This window comes from Fusarium verticillioides, chromosome 9 (assembly GCF_000149555.1).
Source record: "Fusarium verticillioides 7600 chromosome 9, whole genome shotgun sequence".
Lineage (NCBI taxonomy): Eukaryota > Fungi > Ascomycota > Sordariomycetes > Hypocreales > Nectriaceae > Fusarium > Fusarium verticillioides.
This window is the reverse complement of record NC_031683.1, coordinates 1,590,055-1,610,437: the sequence shown is the minus strand read 5'-3', so window position 1 is coordinate 1,610,437 and position 20,383 is coordinate 1,590,055. Positions and strand designations below refer to the sequence as shown.

Sequence of the window (20,383 nt, the reverse complement as noted above, 5' to 3'; positions counted from 1 at the left end):
AGTGTGGAGCTTCTCCAACAACTCGCCTCAGCGGGTGACCTCCACTGAAGCGGATGGATGGGACTATCTTACAGTGGCCAGTGCCCTATAAAGTCTCCTCTAAAGATAAGCTCCCCGTTAGTTCATGGCCAACCAGACCGAGCAGAGACATGTTGATGCGTGGAAATTGGTAGCCAAGTCAACAACTGCGCAATTTTCTCGCAACACGGACCGAAAGGACGTGTAGAGTTTCGAGAGAGTTTAGATATGAATGTCTTGCATAAGCCCGCAAGCCTGATATGATTTTGTGATTATTCTTGTTGTTGAAGGAACTGTTGTCTTGCTCACGTGCTACTCCTGCTGGTAGCACGTAGGTAAAAGTAAAGGAATAATGTCCCTAGTGGTCTCTGACGTCATCATGGTCAGGCTGAACAAAGGCCGATTACGGATACACCTGCTGAATTTGGCCACAGCCGTTCCATTGCTAGCGAGTCCCCCACACCTTGTCCCGTACTTGACTGACTTCGCTATACTTCAGGTAGTGAGTGGTAGAAGGTCACCACTGTAACTTATAGAAGACAGGCTACCTTAGTAGTCGGCATCCAGTACCGGCCTCACTATGCTTTCCTCATGCCATCAATCTAGAGGGCATCAACATCTATTGGACCCCAGATCAATGACAGAGTCACTCGTGCATCCGGGATCAGCAAACTACCCTAGAACGAGTCCCAGTTGCGTGGAATCTGGGGTTTTAGCATCCCCTCATGACCCTCTACTCAGACTCGGCAATTCTTTCTGACATTTCAGTTCACTTCGTTACTCCATTACGGCCGTAGTTACGATGAATGACCTTGGAGAATCTGGAGTCACGGGTAATCATTACATAAAAACCTACTTTCAACGACGTCTCAATTCGCCGTTCTCACACCAACTTTCCTCACTTCCCACCATCAGCTTGACCCCAACGCACGCCACAAACTTGGCGGCTGTAGCACATGTCAACGTTGGATGCCGCATGTTGATAGTATCGGGTACTCTGAAGAGGTTCACCGGTCACGTGTCGAACGCTGAACCTGTGTTGAGGAGCGGAATGAGCGATGCAGCTAAGAGCGCCTGGACATTGAGATGTAACCCCAAGGATGTCAAAGCAGTCAACAGCCTTACCATCTTTCCTTGTGGTCGAGAAAATACCAGTCGCAGGAGTCTTTGACAAGCGATACTCAAGGATACACATCAACTTGAAGAACTGAGAAAGCTTGTCTGGGCGGGAGCGCACTTGGCTATGCTCCAGCGAATATCATGCCCAGTCTGATTTGAACCCAGCCAATTCTTTATTCTTTTACGCCTCTACCGTCGGACCGTATGCAAGAGTCTTGGTATCCCCAAACCCCATTCAGAACAAGGGGAAACATGCATAGCTGCACTGCAACATCATGATGATAGAACCTGCAGCATACTGAACGGTATCGCCCCTGTCGCGTGGGGAAGAGGTCATGAAGGACGTGTTGCCCTGGGTGTTCAGTGCCCTGAACCGAGCTGAAGGTGAGATGGGTCGGACCCTTGTTCTTTACGACTCAGGCTGGCTTTACGGCCCGAGACTTGCAACATGCCTTTCTGTGAACTGCGTCTGGCGCACCTGGCGCGCAATTTCTCACCCAGTAGGACTTTACCATGAAGTCTGTCGCACAGCTCTCGCCCTGCAGCGCAGTACGGAGTACGGATACGTGCGCCCGGTCTACGTTGACTACTGGTAGGACCATCTCGATCGTTGCCATCGTTTACGGAATAAGTCCAGTGCGTTTGTCTTACAAGTGTCCAATGAACCGTCTCAAACGTTCAATAGCTCAATGTATGTACCGGCTAGGATTTACGCCAGTCTCCACTGCTTGATTCCATCGCCTGGCTGCATCTCAGAGTTGGTGGAAGGCTGTGTCTGTTAATCCTTGGCATTGAATTACAACTGGCGGTGGTTTCTGGCTGCCTTGGCATACACGGACGGACTTGGCCGCTTGTTGCCCGCCGTACAAAGTGCGTTGTTTGGATGCGCTGACTGCCTGACAGAATGCTACGGTCAGACTCACGCTTGAATACCAAGCACGACTTTGGTGATGCGTTTGCGGCTTCTTCAGTCATGGCTGAACCGTTGTACGTCAGGCGCCTAACAACAGTGGCGCTGATGGAAGCGCAAATCTCTCCATTTTGAGGAAGCAATAAGCTTTTCTCCAAATATTGAGAGGTGCAAGACGAAACAAAAGGCCTCTCATAGGCTTCGGTATTACGCCGAACCTCGCGCTATGCGACGCAGAGACAAGTCTGCACCCACTTTGACCGTACTGGCAGTGGAGAATGATGGTCTTGTCGAACCTTGGTTGACGCTGGACGTTTTCCGTACACAGTTGCGTTGTTTATTAGTTTCGATTGGTACGGTTTTTTACTAATAGACCCCCGTTCTAAACGTTTTGGAGGGAGGCGCGTGGCTTTCCCCAACTCTGTCTAGTTGCGGTCTAATTGCATCGATAAGGTCTAGATCAGGGACTGAAAAGTGGAATGTCTCATGGAAACGGACAAGGAGCCCTGTAGGCTGCAACGGACCCTGACGTTCCTTATTAAACGTTGGTAGCGAAACGAGAAGACGCTTGGCTGTAATAAGACGTGGTTCGACCGTAAACCTGGTAAGCCTGTTGAAGCTACTGAGCATGTCGGACGACGGTTGATGAGGGTATCCACAAGATTCAGACAATATCGTATCGGTTCTTGACGCTCTCCATCGGGTCGATTGAGCCGTAGAGTGAAATCTCTTCACTCGTTGAACAAGATGATGCCAGATGAGACCGGCCAAGGAAAAAAGTCATTTCTAGAACTCGGAGGCCATGGCATGTTTGAGCCAAGCTGCCAATCTTTCGATAGCCGTGCCATCCATCCTTAAAGACCAAGGTTATATGTGCCACCACCACACGATACGTAAGCTTTTTATGAAGAGATTTAGCTTAGGACAAGAGAAGCCTTCTTCTCCAGATTCTTGAAGTGTCCAAGACAGATGAGTCTTCTTGGCCTGAGTTTCTCCAAGGCTCAATTCAGCCACGGGAGCAAATTGATATGTCTCTATGTCTAGACATGCTTGTTTTGATGTAATACTAAAGAGCTACGTCGATCACTACACAGTATAGCACTACTATCAGATGTAGCATATGTACTAATCAGACCCATAGTGCTATACTATATGTGTATATATATACCTGTCAAAGATGCAGCCATAGAAGATCATTTCGATTTGAGGCCGTTGACACTTCGGCCGGGATGGAGACTTTTTGGTGGGGGGGAAACTCCGTCGTTTCTCGGTGGCCGGCCGATGAGGGGCAGCGAGCGGTGCGGAGAAGTTGAGAAAAGAAAAAAAAAATCTAAACGGCGAAGTCAATAGAAGTCTACGACTGGCTGTATTAGTAAACACCAGGCACAACTCTTATCACCATTTACCAAAAATTATACCAACGGAGGAACAAGTCCAGAACACCTCCTACGGTCTGTGTACGCTCTGAGCATTACTGCACTTTTATTCTCGCCTATTTCATATATCAGAAGAGCAGAGAGATCTTCAGTGCAGTGCGAGGCCGGGGCCAAGACCTAACCCTGCCTTCTCAACGCCATAACGTTGACGCCCAACTGGTGTCGAATTTTGGTCAACCAAGGCAGAATAAAATATAGCCTCAAGAGAAACTACCTACACAATAGCTATGGGCAGTTTGAGCGAATGCGGTAGCGCTTTGCGCAACGGGCGTTATGCCTCTATCATTCTCTCAAAGGACCCCCGTGCCGAGTCACAACCCGCTCCGAACTCTACCTCCGGCTCCGTATCGGACCCAGCTCCGGTGGCCGGGGCTCTGATACAAGCTCTCATTACTCGGTTGACATCCGTACCTGATTCCAAGACCCAACCTGCTACAGACACAGATATTCCCCAAGCCCTGGCCGTTGGTCTTGCTGCCTTGAATGCCTTCCTTCAAGTCAACGTCACTGGTCCTGTTCTTCCAGAGTCAGCGGCTCTAAGCACGCTTTTTACCAAGGCATGGGCTAGCCAACAGTCGGATGATGCGAAAAGGAGCCACGCTCATCTCCATAAGGCTTGTCTCAGCTATCTTGAGGTTGACGGCGTCTCACCATATGCCTACATCCCTCACCTGGAACTCTTCGCCCTAGCAAAACACATCATCACCCAGGAGCTATGTCAAGTCGCCAACGATGTAGTGGAGATAACTTCTGAGGAAAAGCCGATCAAGAGCAGTGTTGCTTGGACACAGCTTCGAGTTAACATCTGGCACTACAAGCTCCTGACCCAGCCCAGTCTTGGACATGGATCCAACTTTGCTCGAAGCTCCCAGTGGAGTGACGTGCCCACGTTGGCTTCCCAGATTCTGGACGGAATTGGCAACGTGAGATCCAAGATTCTCGGAGAGGAGGTCTGGGCATCAGGTGACGATGGCTGGAGTCGCGATGATAAAGTGCAGTTCCTCATTGAAGCGGCCAACAACTACATTCTACTTGGTCGCGACGACAAGGCCAAGGAAGCTATCAAGGAGGCCTCGCAAACAAGCGGTCTAGAGTATGCACTCTCAGGTGCTCTTGGAAAGCGAACCAAGTTCCAAGAAAACAGCATCAGTCAGCTCGTCGTTTTGGCCAAGAGCGGTTCTGAGCAGCGAGTGGACGATGCTGAAGAGGAAGCAAAGCCAGATGCTCTTCAACTGAACGACGATACTCTACACGAGGAAATTCAGTTTACAAAGGAAACCAACGGGAACGATAAGAAGGCCACTCTTCCCGTTGCCCTAGCTGATCTCTCACCCGACGACCAGCCTCAACTCTCCCCTCTCGATCAGATCATTCTCCTTACTGAGGCTACCCTGAAGGACGCTTTCTCACCCATTGATACCCTCACTTCAGCAGAGGTGCTGCCCTACGCAGTCAGAGTCATCGGAGACAAGTCTACGAACTGGCAGATATACACCCAGGCATTGCTGGTTCGATCCAGAATCGAGGTCCACCGCAGCCGAACCGTTGAGAGAGGTGTTCTTCAGCTTCAGGCTGTGGCAGACCAAGTACTCACTGATACCACGGCGGAAGCCCAACAAAAAGCCGAAGAAAAAGAGCAAAGCTCGGAAACGGACGCTCCTACTATCCAAATAACCAGCCCTGAAGAAGTTTCTGCGCCTGTGCAGCCCAAGCCAACATCATTCCTGCCTGCGCCTAAGGCCTCTGAGTCTGCCCCAGCTCATGTACGCCTTGAGTACATCCATGCTATCTGTTCACCTCCACGATGGCATCTCGAGTCTGAACTGGCCTACGCCTGGGCTGGCATCGGCTCTCTTGCTTCTGCTCTCGAGATCTTCAAGCGCCTCCGATTGTGGGCTGAGGTTGCACTCTGCCTTGCCAGCGCCGCTGCGTCAGAGGATGAAGATGGCCGTGGCAGCGGTGGTGAGGCGAAAGCCAAGGGAGTTCTTCGATGGAGGCTGTTCCACCGTACTGGTGACCAAGCATCAACTTCCGACCCTGATGATGAGGATATTGGTGAGGATGTTACACTTCTCAAGGCTGCTGACTTCTCTGGCCCTGAGCGCGATCCTCCTCCACCCAACGCTCCACGACTCTTCTGCATCCTAGGTGACATCGAAAACGAACCGTCCTATTATGAGCGTGCGTGGGAAATCTCCAAGCACCGATATGCCAGAGCTCAAAAGTCGCTCGGCGAGTACTACCTGCAGAAGAAGGAATGGGAGAAGGCCCGTGAGGCCTACAAGAAGGCTACAGCTGTCAACCGTTTGAGTCCTGAGATGTGGAGCCGTCTTGGAGATATCAGCTTGCGACTTGCGCAGTTCAGCGATGCCGCCTCAGCATTCAATCGTTCTATTGGATCTGCAAGCGATACAGCTGGAGGCGAAGATGCCCGAACCTGGAGTAATCTGGGAAGTGCTCTCTGGAGTCTTTACTGTGAGGTTGTTGCTGAGGCCAAGAACAGCCCTGCTCCCATATCAGAAGCCCCTGTGCCTGTGCCTGCAGAGGATGAAGAGGACGATGTTGCTCTCGCCGCTGCGTCTAAGTCTTCAGATCGCGAGCCAGCTACTCTCCTGGCCCAGTCACTGGCTGCCTACAAGAGAGGTGCTTCCATTGCACATGATAACTGGCGAATCTGGGATAACGTGCTCACACTGGCTTCGCGTGTGCAGCCACCTGCTATTCCCGACATGATCCTCGCTTTGAAGCACATTATCCAAATCCGCAAGTCAGAAGATGCTCTCGATGCGGATGTTCTCGGAGCGTTGCTTCAAGACGCCGTGCTCTCCGTGGAAAAGCCTACAGATTCGGGTGTCTATGAGCCTCCCCGTGGCACACCAGAACGATTGGTGATGCGACTCTTTGAAGAGGAAGTCGTCCCCCTCATCACACAGCGCTCTGAACTTTGGACCCTGGTTTCTCGTCTGCGCTCTTGGAGAAGGGACTACGCAGGTGCTATTGATGCAGCAGAGCGAGCTTGGCGAGCAGCCGTAGGATCCTCAGGTAGTGGTCTTCTGCCCGGAGCAGCAGCCACAACAGCCGATGAAGCGCGAGACTGGACTGTTGATGAGGGTGCATGGACTATAGTTGTGCAGAGAACTGACGAGTTGGTGTCTGTGTTTGAGAACTGGGGCCCTTCAGTTGAGTCCATCGGCAGTAAATGGAAGGGCAAGGCAAGAAGCGCCGTAAGGAGTGTAATGGGCCGAGGAAAGGAGAGATGGGAGGGAAGTGAGGGTTGGAAGACCTTGGAGACTTTGATGGAAGGACTAAGAATCTCCTCCTGAAGAAAGAATTGGGGTACGAAAAAGACCTGGTTAGGTCAAATGTTGATCATGATAGAAAAGAGTAAAATGAAGTATTGAAAAGGCTGGGTGGGAATGCCATGGCTTCAAACTGGTCCTTTGATTCTGGTGTTCCTGGGCAAATTGTTCGCCAAACACAGCAAAAGACTCATAATTACTGTAACTTCACAGGGTGACAGGCATGGGAGGTTTGGGATAATCAACAACGCTTCATCAGGCTGAGCTAATCTCCTACACACTAAGCAATGACTTGTAGTCGAATGAAAGTCGAAGACCTGAAACAACAAGATATTTCTCCAGCCCAGCTCCAGCATCCATGTCATCAACAGTTTCTTGTTTTCTTCCCCATCATACATTATCCCATGCCCTTGAGACTCAAAGTTCCGCGGTACATCTTGACTTGCATAACATTCTGTCCCAATCCCAGGCAGAACAACCTATCTCAGCCAGGGAAAGTATTGCCATCTTCAGGAGATAGCAAATCAGCGAAGTCTCTGACAGGATTCAATGCACACAGATTTGGTCAAGTCCCCATTGCTATCGTCGTTTTACCCCAAGACGCGACTAAAGGGCGAATTTCGTCTATTTCTTGCCCTTCTTGCGGCCTGGCACGACCTTGAATCCCGCGGCCTGCATGCTAGCATCATCGCGAGGACTAGTAGCAACTGCAGCAGCACTGGTCGAGCTTCCCTTCTTGGCAACTTCACTCCAACCGCCCCCGTTTCCTCCCTTATTGTCGGGCTGCTTTTCGACTACTCCACGTTCAGCGAGCTTCTTACGGCGAACAAACTCCTCGGCAAAATGACGGCCATCCATGGTGGTTGAGTTGGAGTAAACAGCATCAGCAATCAAGCCAGTGTCGAGAGGCAACACGTCGAGGGCAGCTTGGAAGGTGGGAACTAGAGGATTCGGTTAGTTCAAGTCAAATAAGGAATCAATCTACACTTGTCAAAGGGACTTACTATCAATAGCACCAGTGATGCCCCGGGAGAGCTCCCGGTTCACCCACTTGTTGAATTCTTCCATAGCAGTGTTGCCGCCCTCGGCTTTGCCGTTAGTTGACGCAGCTGGCTTAGAAACAGACCTCACAGGAGAGGTCATAGGCTTGATAGTTGTTCCGCTGGCGGATCGGCTTTGAGACGAGGGGCCAACGGGTGCCTTGATCTTGCCACCGGCACCAACGGTTGCCCACCCACTTCCAGGGGGTGGTGCAGCGGCGGCGGCGGCCGCCGCCGCAGATGCAGCATTGGTGAGTGTAGACTGGCCGGGTTTCCCAGCGAGGTTGGCATAACTCTTTGATACGCTAGTCGGGGTTCCGGCCTGTGAGCTCACCTGCTGGCTTGCCTTTTGCTTTCGAAGCTCCTCCTCACGTTGGATCTCAGCGAGAGTCTTCTTGCTTGAGGCTGAAGCTGAGGGGGTAGAAGTAGAAGTGGTTTTGGAGGGTCCGGGCTTGGACCAAGGGCTGGCAGAAGGAGCGGGCGAACCGTGGCCCCAGGTACTGGTAGCAGGCAGGCCAGCATTGGCAACGGCAGCAGTTTTCTCTCTGAGTGCTGCAGCCTCTTGCTCAAGAATAGCCTTCCTCTGAGCAGCAGCAACCTCTTCAGCCTTTGCGGCCTTTCGTGCCTCAGCTTCCTGGATCTCCTTCAGACTGGGTCCCTTGTGTCCTTCAGCGCCGTGGTCTTTGGCCCAAGGAGCCAGGGGAGGTGGCTGAGCATTGACTGATACGCTGTCAGGAGTTCCGGTCTGAGAGCGATTATACTGCTCAGGAAGGTTTGAGCGAGCGCGCTGAGCTGTGGGAGCCGGAAGTGGAGTACCGGTGGACGCAGGGGGAGGAAAAGGCATGGGCATATCGGGCTCTACTGGCTGAGCGGCGGCGGCGGCAGCAGCAGCCTGAGTCTTCTGGACCTGTTGAGTCAGAGACAAGGCATCCTCAGCTGCCTTCTTCCGAGCAGCTCGAGCAGCCTTGCCAGTTAGAGCCGGGGCCTCTATGGGCCGTTGGGTTTCTTCAGTGGCGACCTCAGAGGTAGGGGAGGGCTCCTCAATTGATTCCTCACCGTTGCCCTCGATATCCTTAGCCGCCTGTTCAGCCTCGAACTGCGCTCGGTAGGCCTTGAACTCTTGAAAGCGCTCCTTGAACCCCTCGGAATCTTGCTCCAAGTTATCGGTGTCCGGAAGACCAGCGCGTGCCGCATCAGCGGCAGGGGCGCCAATAGGTTGTGGAGCACCAGAGCCTTGCAGACCAGCAATCACCTGGCGTTCGTTAGTTGTGAGAGTGTTTAGGTCATCATCTCTGAAGGGATCGCCGTTTCCCGAACCCGATGGCATGTTTGCTTGACTACCGACCGGTCCAGTTCCGTCAAAAAAAGCTCCGGAAGGTGGCATAGCACCGATGGGTTGCTGGTGAGGCATTCCGATGGGGTTCGGGGACGAAATGCTACCAAAGCTTGGTTGGCTCTGCAGGCTGTGCGCACTGGAGTGATGCTGGAGCATTGGGCCAGGGAGAGAGAACTTGGACATAGCTTGAGCTCGCATGACAAACTCGCGCTGCTGTACCATGAGATACTGCTCTTCTTGCTTCCGTCTTTCCAAATTGTTCTGTTCTTCAGCCGTAAGAGTGCGTCCAAAGCTAGGGAACACACCACTTAGAGGAGGGACCACTCCACTGTTACCCTGGGGAGAGAAAGGACCAGCTTGGGCAGGGGGACCATGAGGGATACCAATCTGAGGAACCAAGAATGGCTCTCTCGAGTTTCCGATACGTCGGATGAGCTGACCCAGGGGTTCAAATTCCTGATCCTCGACTTTCTTTACACGGAGGTCGGGGGTGAAGAAGTTGGCCTTGTACCAATCATTCATCTCAAGTCCTGTGAAGGGACCCTGGACATGTCCAGAAGGATCGAGGTATACCCATCTCATGCGATCTGGCATGACCATCGTGCGCTGGGCCTGAGTTGTAGGAGGCTCAGTGCTGCCTTGTCCGCCACCAAACGGCAGACCACCACCGACGGGGGTAAGGGATTGAGGAGCAGTTGCAGTAGTGGTGGGATGACTGGGTTCCCCAGTGCTAAAGATACCTTGTGCTGGGGAGGCTTCAGGACCCGGGAAAAGTGCTCCAAACACACCGCGATTAGCTCGCATGGGACTATCGCCCTCGCGAAGTGGTACGCCAAAGTTTGTTCGGCCGATAGCGCCGAGAGGGTTGCTCTGACGTAGGTCGGGCAAAGAGTCGGAGAGGCTATCATGCTCATGACTCTGCATCTGTGCCTGCATTGCGGGAGGGAAAAGAGAACCCATCTTGCTGCCGCGGCCTATGCTTCCTGTCCCAAGACCACCAGTGCCGGCAGGTCCAAAGACATTGTTTAGGTTGGACAGTCCAGGCGACTGGAGGTCACCCATGGGACTAAAAAGAGAAGCACCAAATGCAGCACCTAGATTGGGTCGTTCACGATCCGGAGTGCCAATTCCAGGATTACCAGAAGCGGGCCAACCTGATAAAGTGTTCAAAGAAGGGTATGCCTTGGCACCAACGCTCGAGGTCTGACTACGATCACCTCCATCGTAGCCACCAAAACCACGACCGATCGAACCGAAGTTTGCAGGGCCATCGTGAAGGCTTGCACCATGAGTCTTGTCGTCATTGGTATCGATCTCATCATGACCTTGTCGGTCAGCAGGAGGACTGCGGTAGGGATTAGTCTCGGAGGGGCTGACAGGGCCTTCATCACCATGTGATCTGAGATTCAGGCCTGCCATGCCGAACTCGCCAGCAGACCCCTTGACTGGAGTTCCTAGGGTTCCTGCTCGGTTTACTTGCTGAGACATCCCACCAGCGTCAGTATCCTGAGCTCCGCCAAGAACCGCGCTGCCAGATAGAGTATCATCACCAAATGGATCGGTGTCGGTTCGAGGACGAGACCGCCAAGACTGCTGATTGAGAGGGTTTTGACCCTCAGCTGCCTTGCCACTAAGGTTATCCGAGCTGTCCTTGGGAATGAGATGAGCCAACCTGCTCCCACTAGCGGCACCGCCAACACGTTTGTCACCAACGGCAGGCGAAGTTGGCAGAGCGAAATTACCAAAAGCTCCTACACCAGGTGTCGTCTGGTTGGAAGGTGGCCAAATGGGATTGGCCCCCCCGATACCGCCCGTATTGGAACGCATCAGATTACCAAAAGGAGGGAGTTTTCCAGGAACGTCACGGAGAACGGCCTCACTGTCGGACTCGTCGGCTTCAGCCTCTCTGAGATCAGTTTTGCTGCGCTGAAGCCAGTAAGAGGGATCGTCACGAGAGAAGCGATTAGCAGTGGGAGATGCTAAAGCACTTCCACCAAAGGGATTGGATTCGATAGTCTCACGTCGGCGAGTCCCGGGTCGTGTAGCTGACGAAGGTGAACTGACGCCGAAAGTATTGGAAGTGCCCTGGGATAAAGATGCTTTACGTCCATTTGCGCCACCTTGGTGGGCGTCTTTGTTTTGGGCCGGAGGTTTAAGCGGCGAGTTTATCTCATTGAAGGCCTACTAGTGGTTAGCACAAACTTTGAGCACCTCCGACAGTGCGGGGGGCAGCGCACCTCCTTCTCCTCCAACGACATATCCTGTAGTCCCATTGGAGTTGAATCTCCAGAATCATCCCAGCACGCGCCAGGTTCCTGTGGAATATGATTGTCGTTGCTTTTACCCCAACCTCTAGGAGGATGTCCATTCATCTGGCCAGGATTCCACCCCGTGGCAAATAGACGAGTCGGGTCGTCGGCTAACCGTTGTGGACGGTACATCTCTAACAGATCCTCTTTAGTGTACCGCGCTGGTGGCAGCTCATATGTCGATGGAGATGCAGACACAGGGCTTTCGGCGGTGGGATGCTGAACTGCGTGATCCGTCGAGGGCGGCGGCTGCGAAGAAGGCTGACCCAAAGGAGTTGTAGAAGATCGTCGTAAGGTAAGAGTTCCATTGGTAGAGCGGCCATCTCTCCTTGCCCTGAGACATAATTAGTGATTGTTCGTGAATACCATACGTAGTTTGTGGAAAGTGCATGACAAGTTGTGGCGGGCCGTGCAACAGCAACAGGCAATTTCGCGATATTCACAAGTGGCATGCGGTTCACTAAAACCAAGACAAGCACACTTGCTTTTCTTAAAGCCAGGGCAAAAGGTGTCCTAAGATTCTCAAGCGCCCATCGCGACAAACAAGCCAAGCGCTGCGCAGCACACAAGGTATTGCACACCACAACTACAGGCTACACGCGGGGCACTTGGGGGACACGGTATGCAGCACAACGTCCACCATGATACCAGGTCCAGCTACCCAAGGCAAAGAAGGGTTTCGACAAAGCCATTGTCTCCGCTGAAAAACCACCGAGGAAACAAAGCAGTTCAGTAAGAACCAAAGTGAATACTAACCAGTCTCCAGAAGTAGCTCCTCTTCCATCAGCTCTTCCTCCCCTGGAATTGGCGTTTTGGCCAGCGGCAGCCGAGGCAAAGCTCGAGGGAAGATTGGTCGGCATATTGATTAGCAGTTCGGAAGGACGGTAGTGAGTGTGAAACGTCTTCGTCGTTCAAGGTCGAGGGCGCGAATGTCGATGGTAGATCGATTCGGGATGGATGATGCAAGTGACAGCTGAGGGATAGTGACCAGAAGCTGTACTGTGACTAAAGAGGCTTGTTGGCAAAATTGCTGGAGCGAACGCGCAACAGTAATGCAAAAAGCTTTAGTTCAATGTAAGGATACGGGAGCACAAAACGCTGCTTGAAGCGGTAGTCCAGAGACAAAGGCGGAAGGCGATGCGGTCTGCGATATCGTAAACGATAGTGTTAATTGTTGTGATCGGCGGGGGAGCGCGACGTGAAGGCTTTGGTAGGTTGATGTTTCTTTTTCGAGGATACGACTAGAAGAGGGTTTCGTGTGATGTTGCGGTGGTGATGTAAACGCTGTGGTTTGAGTGACCTTTAAACGGGGCAAGGAAAAAAATCGAGTGGAAGGGTTTTGGGGAACCATTTATCAGATAGTGAGGTACCAAAGTTTACAAGTGGCCATACACTAACCCTCAGGTTACAGCCTACTGGTGGGTTCATCAAATAGCACTGTCCTTGTCATCTAGCCACCTAACTGGCAGCTTCTGATTAGTGGGGTTAATTGATACTAAGTTAGGTACGGTGTTACAGCCCGCTCTAAGAACTCAGAGTGGCAGCTACACATGGAGAGCTACGGCCGAGAATTTACCGGCATACACTGCTAACTTGCATATTGAATTTCAGGGCTGGATCCTAAACGAAAATGGGGGCAAACTGCAGAAAGCCATTGAAGGCTGTCCACTTCGAGTTTTGACATTTTGTCATCAGGGCTTGATCTTGAGAAACTGGTCGAACTAGATACCCGATTATTGGCTACCAGCCGAATGGGTCAGGGGATTCCATTCGATGCATCGATCAATATCTAACCTCGGTATGGACACCGATTTGAAAATTGGGCTAATTAACTATTCGTCTATTCAATGTGGCAAAGACCTAGCACTTCACCATCGAAAAATGGTACCTCAAGGTATCTCATGGAACCAGAGGAACACGAAGGTCACGTGTCGTCACACATTAAGGGACTGTACATACGGATAGGACATTCTTAGATAGGGCACGTCACACGGAACACGTTAAAAACCGCGACGCGTTCTCCCTCCCAGCAAATCTGAGCTTGAAACTCGAATATGGGCTTTAGCCTTTGTCAAGTATGCACGCCACCAGACACAATTCTCAGCTACATGTACTCCGTACATAGAGATGCCTTACTGAAGCCTACAGGTTACTTTAGCATAGGTACCTAGGTAGTTGTGATGATTTGTAGCGCTCTATATCAGGGAATGTATACTCCGCAGCATTGTTCTAGTGGTGTAACTATAGGGCTTCATACAGTTGGCCAGAAGCGAAGCGAAACTATTACGCTGTGCAATTTTGTTCGAGACGTCCTGGGACGTGCAAAGGACTGGGGGTCCAAAGAGAAGAATATCGTATCAACAACAAGGTAGTATGACTCTATTCTGCATATTTAGAATATAGCAAGATCAATGTGAGCCAACTGAAACCTATAGATGATTCGGAGGTCCTGGTCATTATATTCTGATGCATTTTTGTCGTGAATCTTGCAATGACACTTGCCTAGGTACCTTAGACAGCCTCAGGTATGGGCTCATTTCTTTGTTGCCCCATGAGGCGTGGTGTTGGGCTGAACTCTCTGAGTCCGCCTCGTCTGATATGTCATCCGAAGACTGTCTACCGAGACGACGATTCCACGCCATGGCTCTATCAAAGGTTGTAGAGTGGATCACTAGACTCTATTTACAGATGTGTCGCATTTCGCAGTGCCTAGTTTACAACACTATTCGTGTCAGCTTGTACTCTAACCATTATCAATGCACTCACCCACCCCGTCCCACACCCACAAGTGAGAACTATTGGATGAGCGTTGGTTACTGAATAATATTCGAGACGTACTCTCCGGGGGGATCTGATTGCGCGCGGAACAACTTCGGTCCTCTGGATTGGCAATGAAGTAAATGCAGCCCTGCAAGTTCCAGCACAGCTGTTGTGGTTTGCGAGAAACTCCTATAGAAACATCACAATGCAGTCAATACTAACATTGTGTATCTTGAACCTTGACGCTCTTCGTCCCCTCATAAACGTGGTATCATGACGCCGGAAAAGCGAGACACAGGCGTTTTCGCGAAAGTCTATGTGAAGGGATAGGCACATAGTCTTTCGCATACAAGAGTAGTTGGTAACACCACGCCTACCTGGCCACGCCCACCGGGGTGCGTAAGTACCCACTTCATGATACTTCTACCATCACGTTGTTGATTTGTCTCGATTTGAATGCTCAATGAGCAATAGGAGGCATCGACGTCATCCATAACGCCCCGCATAGCCTTGTCCCTAACTATGATCCCGAGACTGGAAGGTGCTCAAATATTCGACAGAAAATGTGCTTTGAACTTCTTGTTTGCGCGATCTGCCGCCCTTAACATCATCTGATCTCCGAGAACTTCGCAAGCAAACTTTTTGGTTGGCCCGCTCTCGCCATCAGAGGCTCCATCGGCGATCGGTATTTCGATTCGAAAAATAGTGCCTTCCTTGGGAACAACCTTGACCCCTCTTTTCTTGGTTATAATCTCGAAGACAAACTTGCGATCGCGGACGACAACACCTTGAATGCCGACTCGACTGGGGCAATGGCTTCGAACAACTTGAATAGGAGCACCATGAAACTCAGCGCTGGCTAGTTTCGCTGCTGCACTGGGCCCTCCAGTCGAAAGATCGTTCCCAAGTAGCTCTCGAGCATATCCAAGCCACATTTGACTCAGAGGCTCATAGATGTGATATTTTTGGCCATCCTTAGGTATGTCATGAAGGCCCAGGCTTCGCTTCTCTCGAGACGATAGCGGCTTGGGTCTCTGCTTCTGCTTCTCCTTTTTATCTTGGCGAGCTTTTCGACGTGCGGCTCGCGCGTTGATTGTGGAAGGTGGAGGAGAGGTTGGTCGCAGGATGAGCGAGCGATGCTGGATCTTTTCCGAGTATATGCGATTCACGCTGTCGGGGGAATGCGCTCTGGCGAGCAGATTCTGCGTGGCCTGTTGTAGTGCGCTGGCCATGGTTGATGAGTGACACTGATAGCTACCTAAGGTACTTATTAGTAACTTGAGTGGTTCATGCTATGTCGAAAATCAACTACCTACTCCGTAGAAAAAAAGTGTTGGGCGGAAATATACCGCGATTCCGAGCTTTGTGCAGGCAATTTTCTGGGGAAATGAACGGAACGGACCAAGCTTCAGGCTTCAGGCTTCACATGCCGCTCGGCAGAGTCAAATGATGCCTGCCCCACTCGGCCAATCCCGTCTTGTCGCAACTTAGATCTTCCATTCAGGATACCTTAGGTTACCTTACCTTACTTGTCATAGTAATGAGCTGCAGTGCAATCAATGCTCTTGGAATCTGTATTATAATAGCCGAAGCTGCCTCGGACAGTGACGTGACCCTGTCTGTCACTTTCTGGCGATGAGAAAGAACGGTTGAACATCAATTACGCGCGCTCTACTCCGTACTCAAGAAGCTTAGTCTTCTCCAAGCCAGTATCCGCCATGTCGCATAACGAAGACGCGGTCGATGCGTCGGCCAATTCGGCTCCTGACCTTCAGATCTTGGGTGATGAAGTAACCCTCCAGCCCAGTGGCTATGTTGAGCCGCCATCCAAGACTATTCCCGAGGGAAAGGAAGAGGCCTTGATGGACAAGTTTGCCTCATTCCGCTCTGAACCTTTCCAGTAAAGTGCCCTACCTCATCATCGCCGTGTCCATTCTCGCACATATTGGCCCCTGCCAAACACTTCGACTCAAACTGACGAAATCTACTTTCAGATTCCTTCGCGAAGTGTCATTATATGTGTCTGGTCAAGGATGGCGAGCTTACGATCGCGTCATTGGCCAGCCTGTCTTCTACTCTGGGTTCTCAGAGAACATGAAGAACATGGTCCTCTCAGCTCCTCTTCTTCAGCAAAGAATCAGCCGGCTTGCTGAACACCGTGTGGCTGTTGAAGAGCGCGAGGGTATGCTGCCGAGGGACAGTCAAGACTATGGCGCCAAACGGGCCCATCGACTCACAGAGATCGAGTCAGGTCTTCAAGAGCTTGCGGAGAAGTGGACTGACGATATGATATGCAAGATGGAAAGCAAAGCGTTTATTCGTGGGGCCTACTACTTGACCACTCAGCTATTGACGCGCGCATATCACCAAGGTATCCATGTTTCCAGTGAAGAGGTTTTGCGCCTGCGGAAGGTCGCTGAGGTCGCAGCAAAGAAGAAACAGAGCATCATCTTCTTACCGAGTCATCGATCGCACGTCGATTACGTCTCTCTGCAGCTCATTTGCTACCGCTTAGGCCTTACGTTACCTGTCGTGGTCGCAGGGGACAACTTGAACATCCCAGTCTTGGGCGAATTCCTTCAGCATGCAGGAGCCATGTGGATTCGAAGGGCGTTCGGCGATGATGTCCTCTACACCACATTAGTCCAGTCATATATCGATACACTTCTTCAAGAAGGCTACAACTTCGAGTGCTTCATTGAGGGTGGACGCTCTCGTACAGGGAAGTTGCTACCTCCAAAGTTTGGTATTCTTAGTTTTGTACTCGATAGTATTTTATCTGGGCGTGTTAAGGATGCTATCATATGCCCTGTCAGCACCCAGTACGATAAAGTTATTGAGACGGAGGGTTATGTTACCGAGCTTCTTGGAATGCCCAAGAAGAAGGAGAATCTTGCTGACTTTCTGAGCGGCGGATCTTCCGTCCTTTCATTACGCTTGGGTCGCGTGGATGTCAGGTTTCATGAGCCTTGGAGCTTACGAAAGTTCTTGGATGACCAGCTATCAAAATTGCCCAGTGTACCGCGCGGTCTCGATACTGATCATCAACGTCCAGAAGTCCGAGCAGTACGAGAGAAACTTCTACGCACGATGGGCTATCAGGTTCTGAGCGATATCAACGAAGTGTCTGTCGTGATGCCTACAGCACTGATAGGGACTGTTCTTCTGACACTCCGTGGTCGCGGAGTGGGCAAGGAAGAATTGAAACGGCGAGTTACATGGCTCACAGAACGTGTACGTGCAAAAGGTGGGCGCGTGGCCCATTTCGGCAATGCACCTCTGACCGAAATCATCGAACGCGGTCTCGAGGTTCTCGGTAAAGATCTTGTTGGCGTGGTCGAGGGTCTTGCTGAGCCTACATACTATGCTGTCGACCGCTTCCAGCTGTCATTCTATCGCAACATGACGATCCATCTTTTCATTTACGAGGCACTCGTCAGTGCAGCAATGTATTCGAGGGTTAAGGGGGGAGGAGGGCCCCAAATGCAAGACATGCCATTTGATGAGCTGAAAGAACAAGTATACTTTCTTTCGTCACTGTTTCGAGGCGAGTTCATCTTTTCTAATGAGGGTCTTGACACCAATCTGGATCGGACTCTGCGAGGCTTGGAGGCAGACCAAGTTATAAGGATTGACCGTGACGCAGAGGGCCACGTCACAATGGTTGGTCTTTCGGACCAGGAGAGAAGGGCCGGAAGAGAGAACTACGATTTTTACTGCTTCCTTATATGGCCTTTCATCGAGGCTACTTGGTTGGCAGCAGTCTCTCTGATGGGTCTTACTCCCCCCCCGGGCCAAAATGGAGAGATCTGGATTGAACAAGGCAAAACACACAACAGCGCACAGTTGGTAAGTCTTCATACACATGTTTCACTGGGTCATGCCGGCGTGTTTCCCATCAGTTCATTTTGCTCACAAAATATCTAGCTCGGCAAAACACTTTATCATCAAGGCGATCTCTCGTATTTTGAAGCTGTCAATAAAGAGACTCTAAAGAACTCGTATACACGCTTCGAACAAGACCAACTCCTCCATGTTGTTAAATCAAAAGACTCAAAGATTCCTCCGCGTGTGCAGCTTGACGCCTCCTGGCGAACTCCTCGCGATCCCAAGACCGGCGCGCTGCTAGCGGAGGGCAAACTTTGGGACTTTACCGAGAAGATCGCCAAATCACGACGTGAAGGCAAAAACCGTCGTGATGGCGCCACGGTTAGCAGCCGTGTGCTCCGACTTACCGATGAGCTCGGCCGTAAACTTTGGGAGGAAACAGTGGAGGGTGAACGCAGCGGAAAAGCCAAGGTCCCTAGCAGATTAAACAACGAAGAGAAGGAAGCTTTTGGCAAGAGTATCAGGCAAGTAAAGAAGAAAAGAGAGGAGAGGGCTCGGGCTCATCTTTAAGCCATGGGAGAGTTCTGTCCAGTACATCTTCGAAGGGCCATCCACGACCAGTCTTTTGATTAAGTGGCCTTTTGGAGCTACAGCAACATATTTAGCAACTGATACGAATTTATACATATATATCCAGTCAATACAATAGCATGCTTCCTATCTAGCCCCGGGAGCAAGAAGACTTCAAACCAGAGATAGGATGCCAAGATAAACTTACAAACTGCTACTCTAAACTTACACTAACTTACTCAAATCATTTATATTGCTTAGCTAGCCCCATGTTATAGGCTCGTATTTGAACAGTTGCGGTCTGTTTGGGTATATTCTTTACGTTGCATTTCTCGTATTACCAGTGTCTATGGTTCCTAAGGCTCTTGGGGCTTGAGGATGATATTGTCTATCAAACGGACCGCCGGGCCTCCACTGAAGCCCAAGTCCTCGCCTTTCTGAGCCTGTTCCACTGGTAACATCTTAATCGCTGCGCTCATGACTGCTCCGCGCGATGGATCAACCTCATCGATTTCCACTAATGTTTCTGGGTCTGCCAGAGATATGTAGTCAACCTCGAAGAGCACACGTTCTGTGGGAGGAAGCGTGGACTGGCGGGATGCTGTAGCATCGATAAAATTGTGTGCAGCACCAAGAATTTCTTCTCTCTTGCGCGAAGCCTTAGTGTTGTATACTTCGGCAGCGGAAAATAGTGCATGGGGAAGCACTGTAGCAACAGCTCTTCGTCTTGGGCCAAGATACACATTCCGAGAACTCAAAGCAAGGCCATCGAGCTCACGTTGTGTGGGTTCAACGACAACCTCCATGGGCAGGATGAAATCCTTGACCATTCGACGGATAACAACTGTTTGTTGGACGTCCTTCTGACCAAAGTACACACGCTCGGGCTGGACAATATTGAATAGCTTTAAGCACACTGTCGCAACACCTCGGAAGAATGTTGGTCTGCTGGCACCCTCCAATACTTCTCCAACAGGCGTGATTGTAACAAAGCTTCCTTTACTATTGACTTCCTGGCCTGGAAAGCCGCTGGGGTACATCTCTGGTGTCGTTGGCGCAAACACAGCAGAGATGCGACCCAAGTTTCCTCCATCGTCTGCAAGTTCCCTATCCAGTGCAGCCAGCTTCTTTGCGTCTTCGTCCCAGGTGACTGGATATGATGATAGATCTTCTTGTATGCCAAATTGCGCCGGATTGACATATATGCTCACGACAACATGATGATTCTCCTTGGCAGCGGCGCGTATCAACGCCAGATGGCCCTCGTGAAGAGCACCCATAGTGGGCACGAGGCCGACTGATCGGTGATTCACGACATGAGGGTTACGCCAGCGACGTACAGCTTCGACGGATCGGAGGACACGGATCGGAGACTTGGCCAGAGTCTCAAGGCGGGAGGAAGTCGAGCAAGAGGAAGCTGTACGGATGGAGGTCGCAAAGGGTGAGCGATGTCGGAGGAAGCGTAGAGGAAGCATTGTGTTGACAATTCAAGAATTCAAGTGGTAAGAAATAAAGAAAGGAAGAAAGTTTCAGTCAATGCTGAAATACACCATCGTTAGTGGGCGCAGTAAACTCTCGTGATAGTTTCTGCCGCGGAGTTTTGAGGACGGTTTGAGTCGGAATTCTTGGTGGAGTTGGAGATGGCAGGGGTATTGTATCTTTTTTGGAGTTGAGGTCGGGGGCATGTGAAAGTCGACTACCCTGTACCCTTCCATTTTCTCCAGTGCAACGCGACATCGACTACGTTGGTGATACTAT

The 20,383-nt window shown here is 51.1% G+C and overlaps 5 protein-coding genes across 7 annotated transcripts; 2 read left to right on the top strand and 3 right to left on the bottom strand.

Moving 5' to 3' along the window:
• Positions 1-311: 311 nt before the first annotated feature.
• On the top strand, positions 312-7,046 carry FVEG_10371 (hypothetical protein). Of its 2 annotated transcripts, none has more exons than XM_018899501.1 (2): positions 312-466; positions 518-7,046. In XM_018899501.1, exon 2 carries the CDS (start codon positions 3,711-3,713, stop codon positions 6,804-6,806), a length of 3,096 nt encoding a protein of 1,031 aa, XP_018757571.1. In that variant the 5' UTR covers positions 312-466; positions 518-3,710; the 3' UTR covers positions 6,807-7,046. The 2 variants fall into 2 exon arrangements, with proteins under 2 accessions (XP_018757571.1, XP_018757572.1); XM_018899502.1 differs by lacking the exon at positions 312-466 and having other exon boundaries at positions 1,750-1,773; positions 1,823-7,046.
• FVEG_10372 (hypothetical protein) lies at positions 6,978-12,780 on the bottom strand. 2 transcript variants are annotated; one of them, XM_018899504.1, is made up of 5 exons: positions 12,224-12,769; positions 11,396-11,801; positions 8,157-11,339; positions 7,787-8,084; positions 6,993-7,723 (listed from the first exon to the last, which is right to left on the bottom strand). In XM_018899504.1, the coding sequence occupies exons 1-5, from the start codon at positions 12,325-12,327 to the stop codon at positions 7,407-7,409; spliced, it is 4,308 nt and encodes a 1,435-aa protein (XP_018757574.1). In that variant the 5' UTR covers positions 12,328-12,769; the 3' UTR covers positions 6,993-7,406. The 2 variants fall into 2 exon arrangements, with proteins under 2 accessions (XP_018757573.1, XP_018757574.1); XM_018899503.1 differs by having other exon boundaries at positions 6,978-7,723; positions 7,787-11,339; positions 12,224-12,780.
• A 969-nt stretch (positions 12,781-13,749) lies between these two features.
• Positions 13,750-15,520, bottom strand: FVEG_10373 (ribonuclease P protein subunit POP4). Its single transcript, XM_018899505.1, has 2 exons — positions 14,306-15,520; positions 13,750-14,189 (listed from the first exon to the last, which is right to left on the bottom strand). The coding sequence occupies exon 1, from the start codon at positions 15,457-15,459 to the stop codon at positions 14,773-14,775; it is 687 nt and encodes a 228-aa protein (XP_018757575.1). The 5' UTR covers positions 15,460-15,520; the 3' UTR covers positions 13,750-14,189; positions 14,306-14,772.
• Positions 15,521-15,611: 91 nt separating this feature from the next.
• On the top strand, positions 15,612-18,854 carry FVEG_10374 (acetyltransferase). The gene is made up of 3 exons (XM_018899506.1): positions 15,612-16,127; positions 16,222-18,076; positions 18,155-18,854. Exons 1-3 carry the CDS (start codon positions 15,946-15,948, stop codon positions 18,623-18,625), a joined length of 2,508 nt encoding a protein of 835 aa, XP_018757576.1. The 5' UTR covers positions 15,612-15,945; the 3' UTR covers positions 18,626-18,854.
• Positions 18,747-20,265, bottom strand: FVEG_10375 (pantoate-beta-alanine ligase). The gene has a single exon (XM_018899507.1). The coding sequence runs from the start codon at positions 20,098-20,100 to the stop codon at positions 18,982-18,984; it is 1,119 nt and encodes a 372-aa protein (XP_018757577.1). The 5' UTR covers positions 20,101-20,265; the 3' UTR covers positions 18,747-18,981.
• Positions 20,266-20,383: the final 118 nt, after the last annotated feature.

Bases quoted from the DNA above. Each gene is read 5' to 3' on its own strand.
- FVEG_10371 (XM_018899501.1), top strand. From the start codon at position 3,711: ATGGGCAGTTTGAGCGAATGCGGTAGCGCTTTGCGCAACGGGCGTTAT.
- FVEG_10375 (XM_018899507.1), bottom strand. From the start codon at position 20,100: ATGCTTCCTCTACGCTTCCTCCGACATCGCTCACCCTTTGCGACCTCC.
- FVEG_10374 (XM_018899506.1), top strand. From the start codon at position 15,946: ATGTCGCATAACGAAGACGCGGTCGATGCGTCGGCCAATTCGGCTCCT. The intron at 16,128-16,221 runs GTAAAGTGCCCT...ATCTACTTTCAG, and splicing joins TTCCGCTCTGAACCTTTCCA to ATTCCTTCGCGAAGTGTCAT. The intron at 18,077-18,154 runs GTAAGTCTTCAT...CAAAATATCTAG, and splicing joins CACACAACAGCGCACAGTTG to CTCGGCAAAACACTTTATCA.
- FVEG_10372 (XM_018899503.1), bottom strand. From the start codon at position 12,327: ATGCCGACCAATCTTCCCTCGAGCTTTGCCTCGGCTGCCGCTGGCCAA. The intron at 11,340-11,395 runs GTGCGCTGCCCC...AACCACTAGTAG, and splicing joins TGTCGTTGGAGGAGAAGGAG to GCCTTCAATGAGATAAACTC. The intron at 7,724-7,786 runs GTAAGTCCCTTT...CGAATCCTCTAG, and splicing joins CATCACTGGTGCTATTGATA to TTCCCACCTTCCAAGCTGCC.
- FVEG_10373 (XM_018899505.1), bottom strand. From the start codon at position 15,459: ATGGCCAGCGCACTACAACAGGCCACGCAGAATCTGCTCGCCAGAGCG.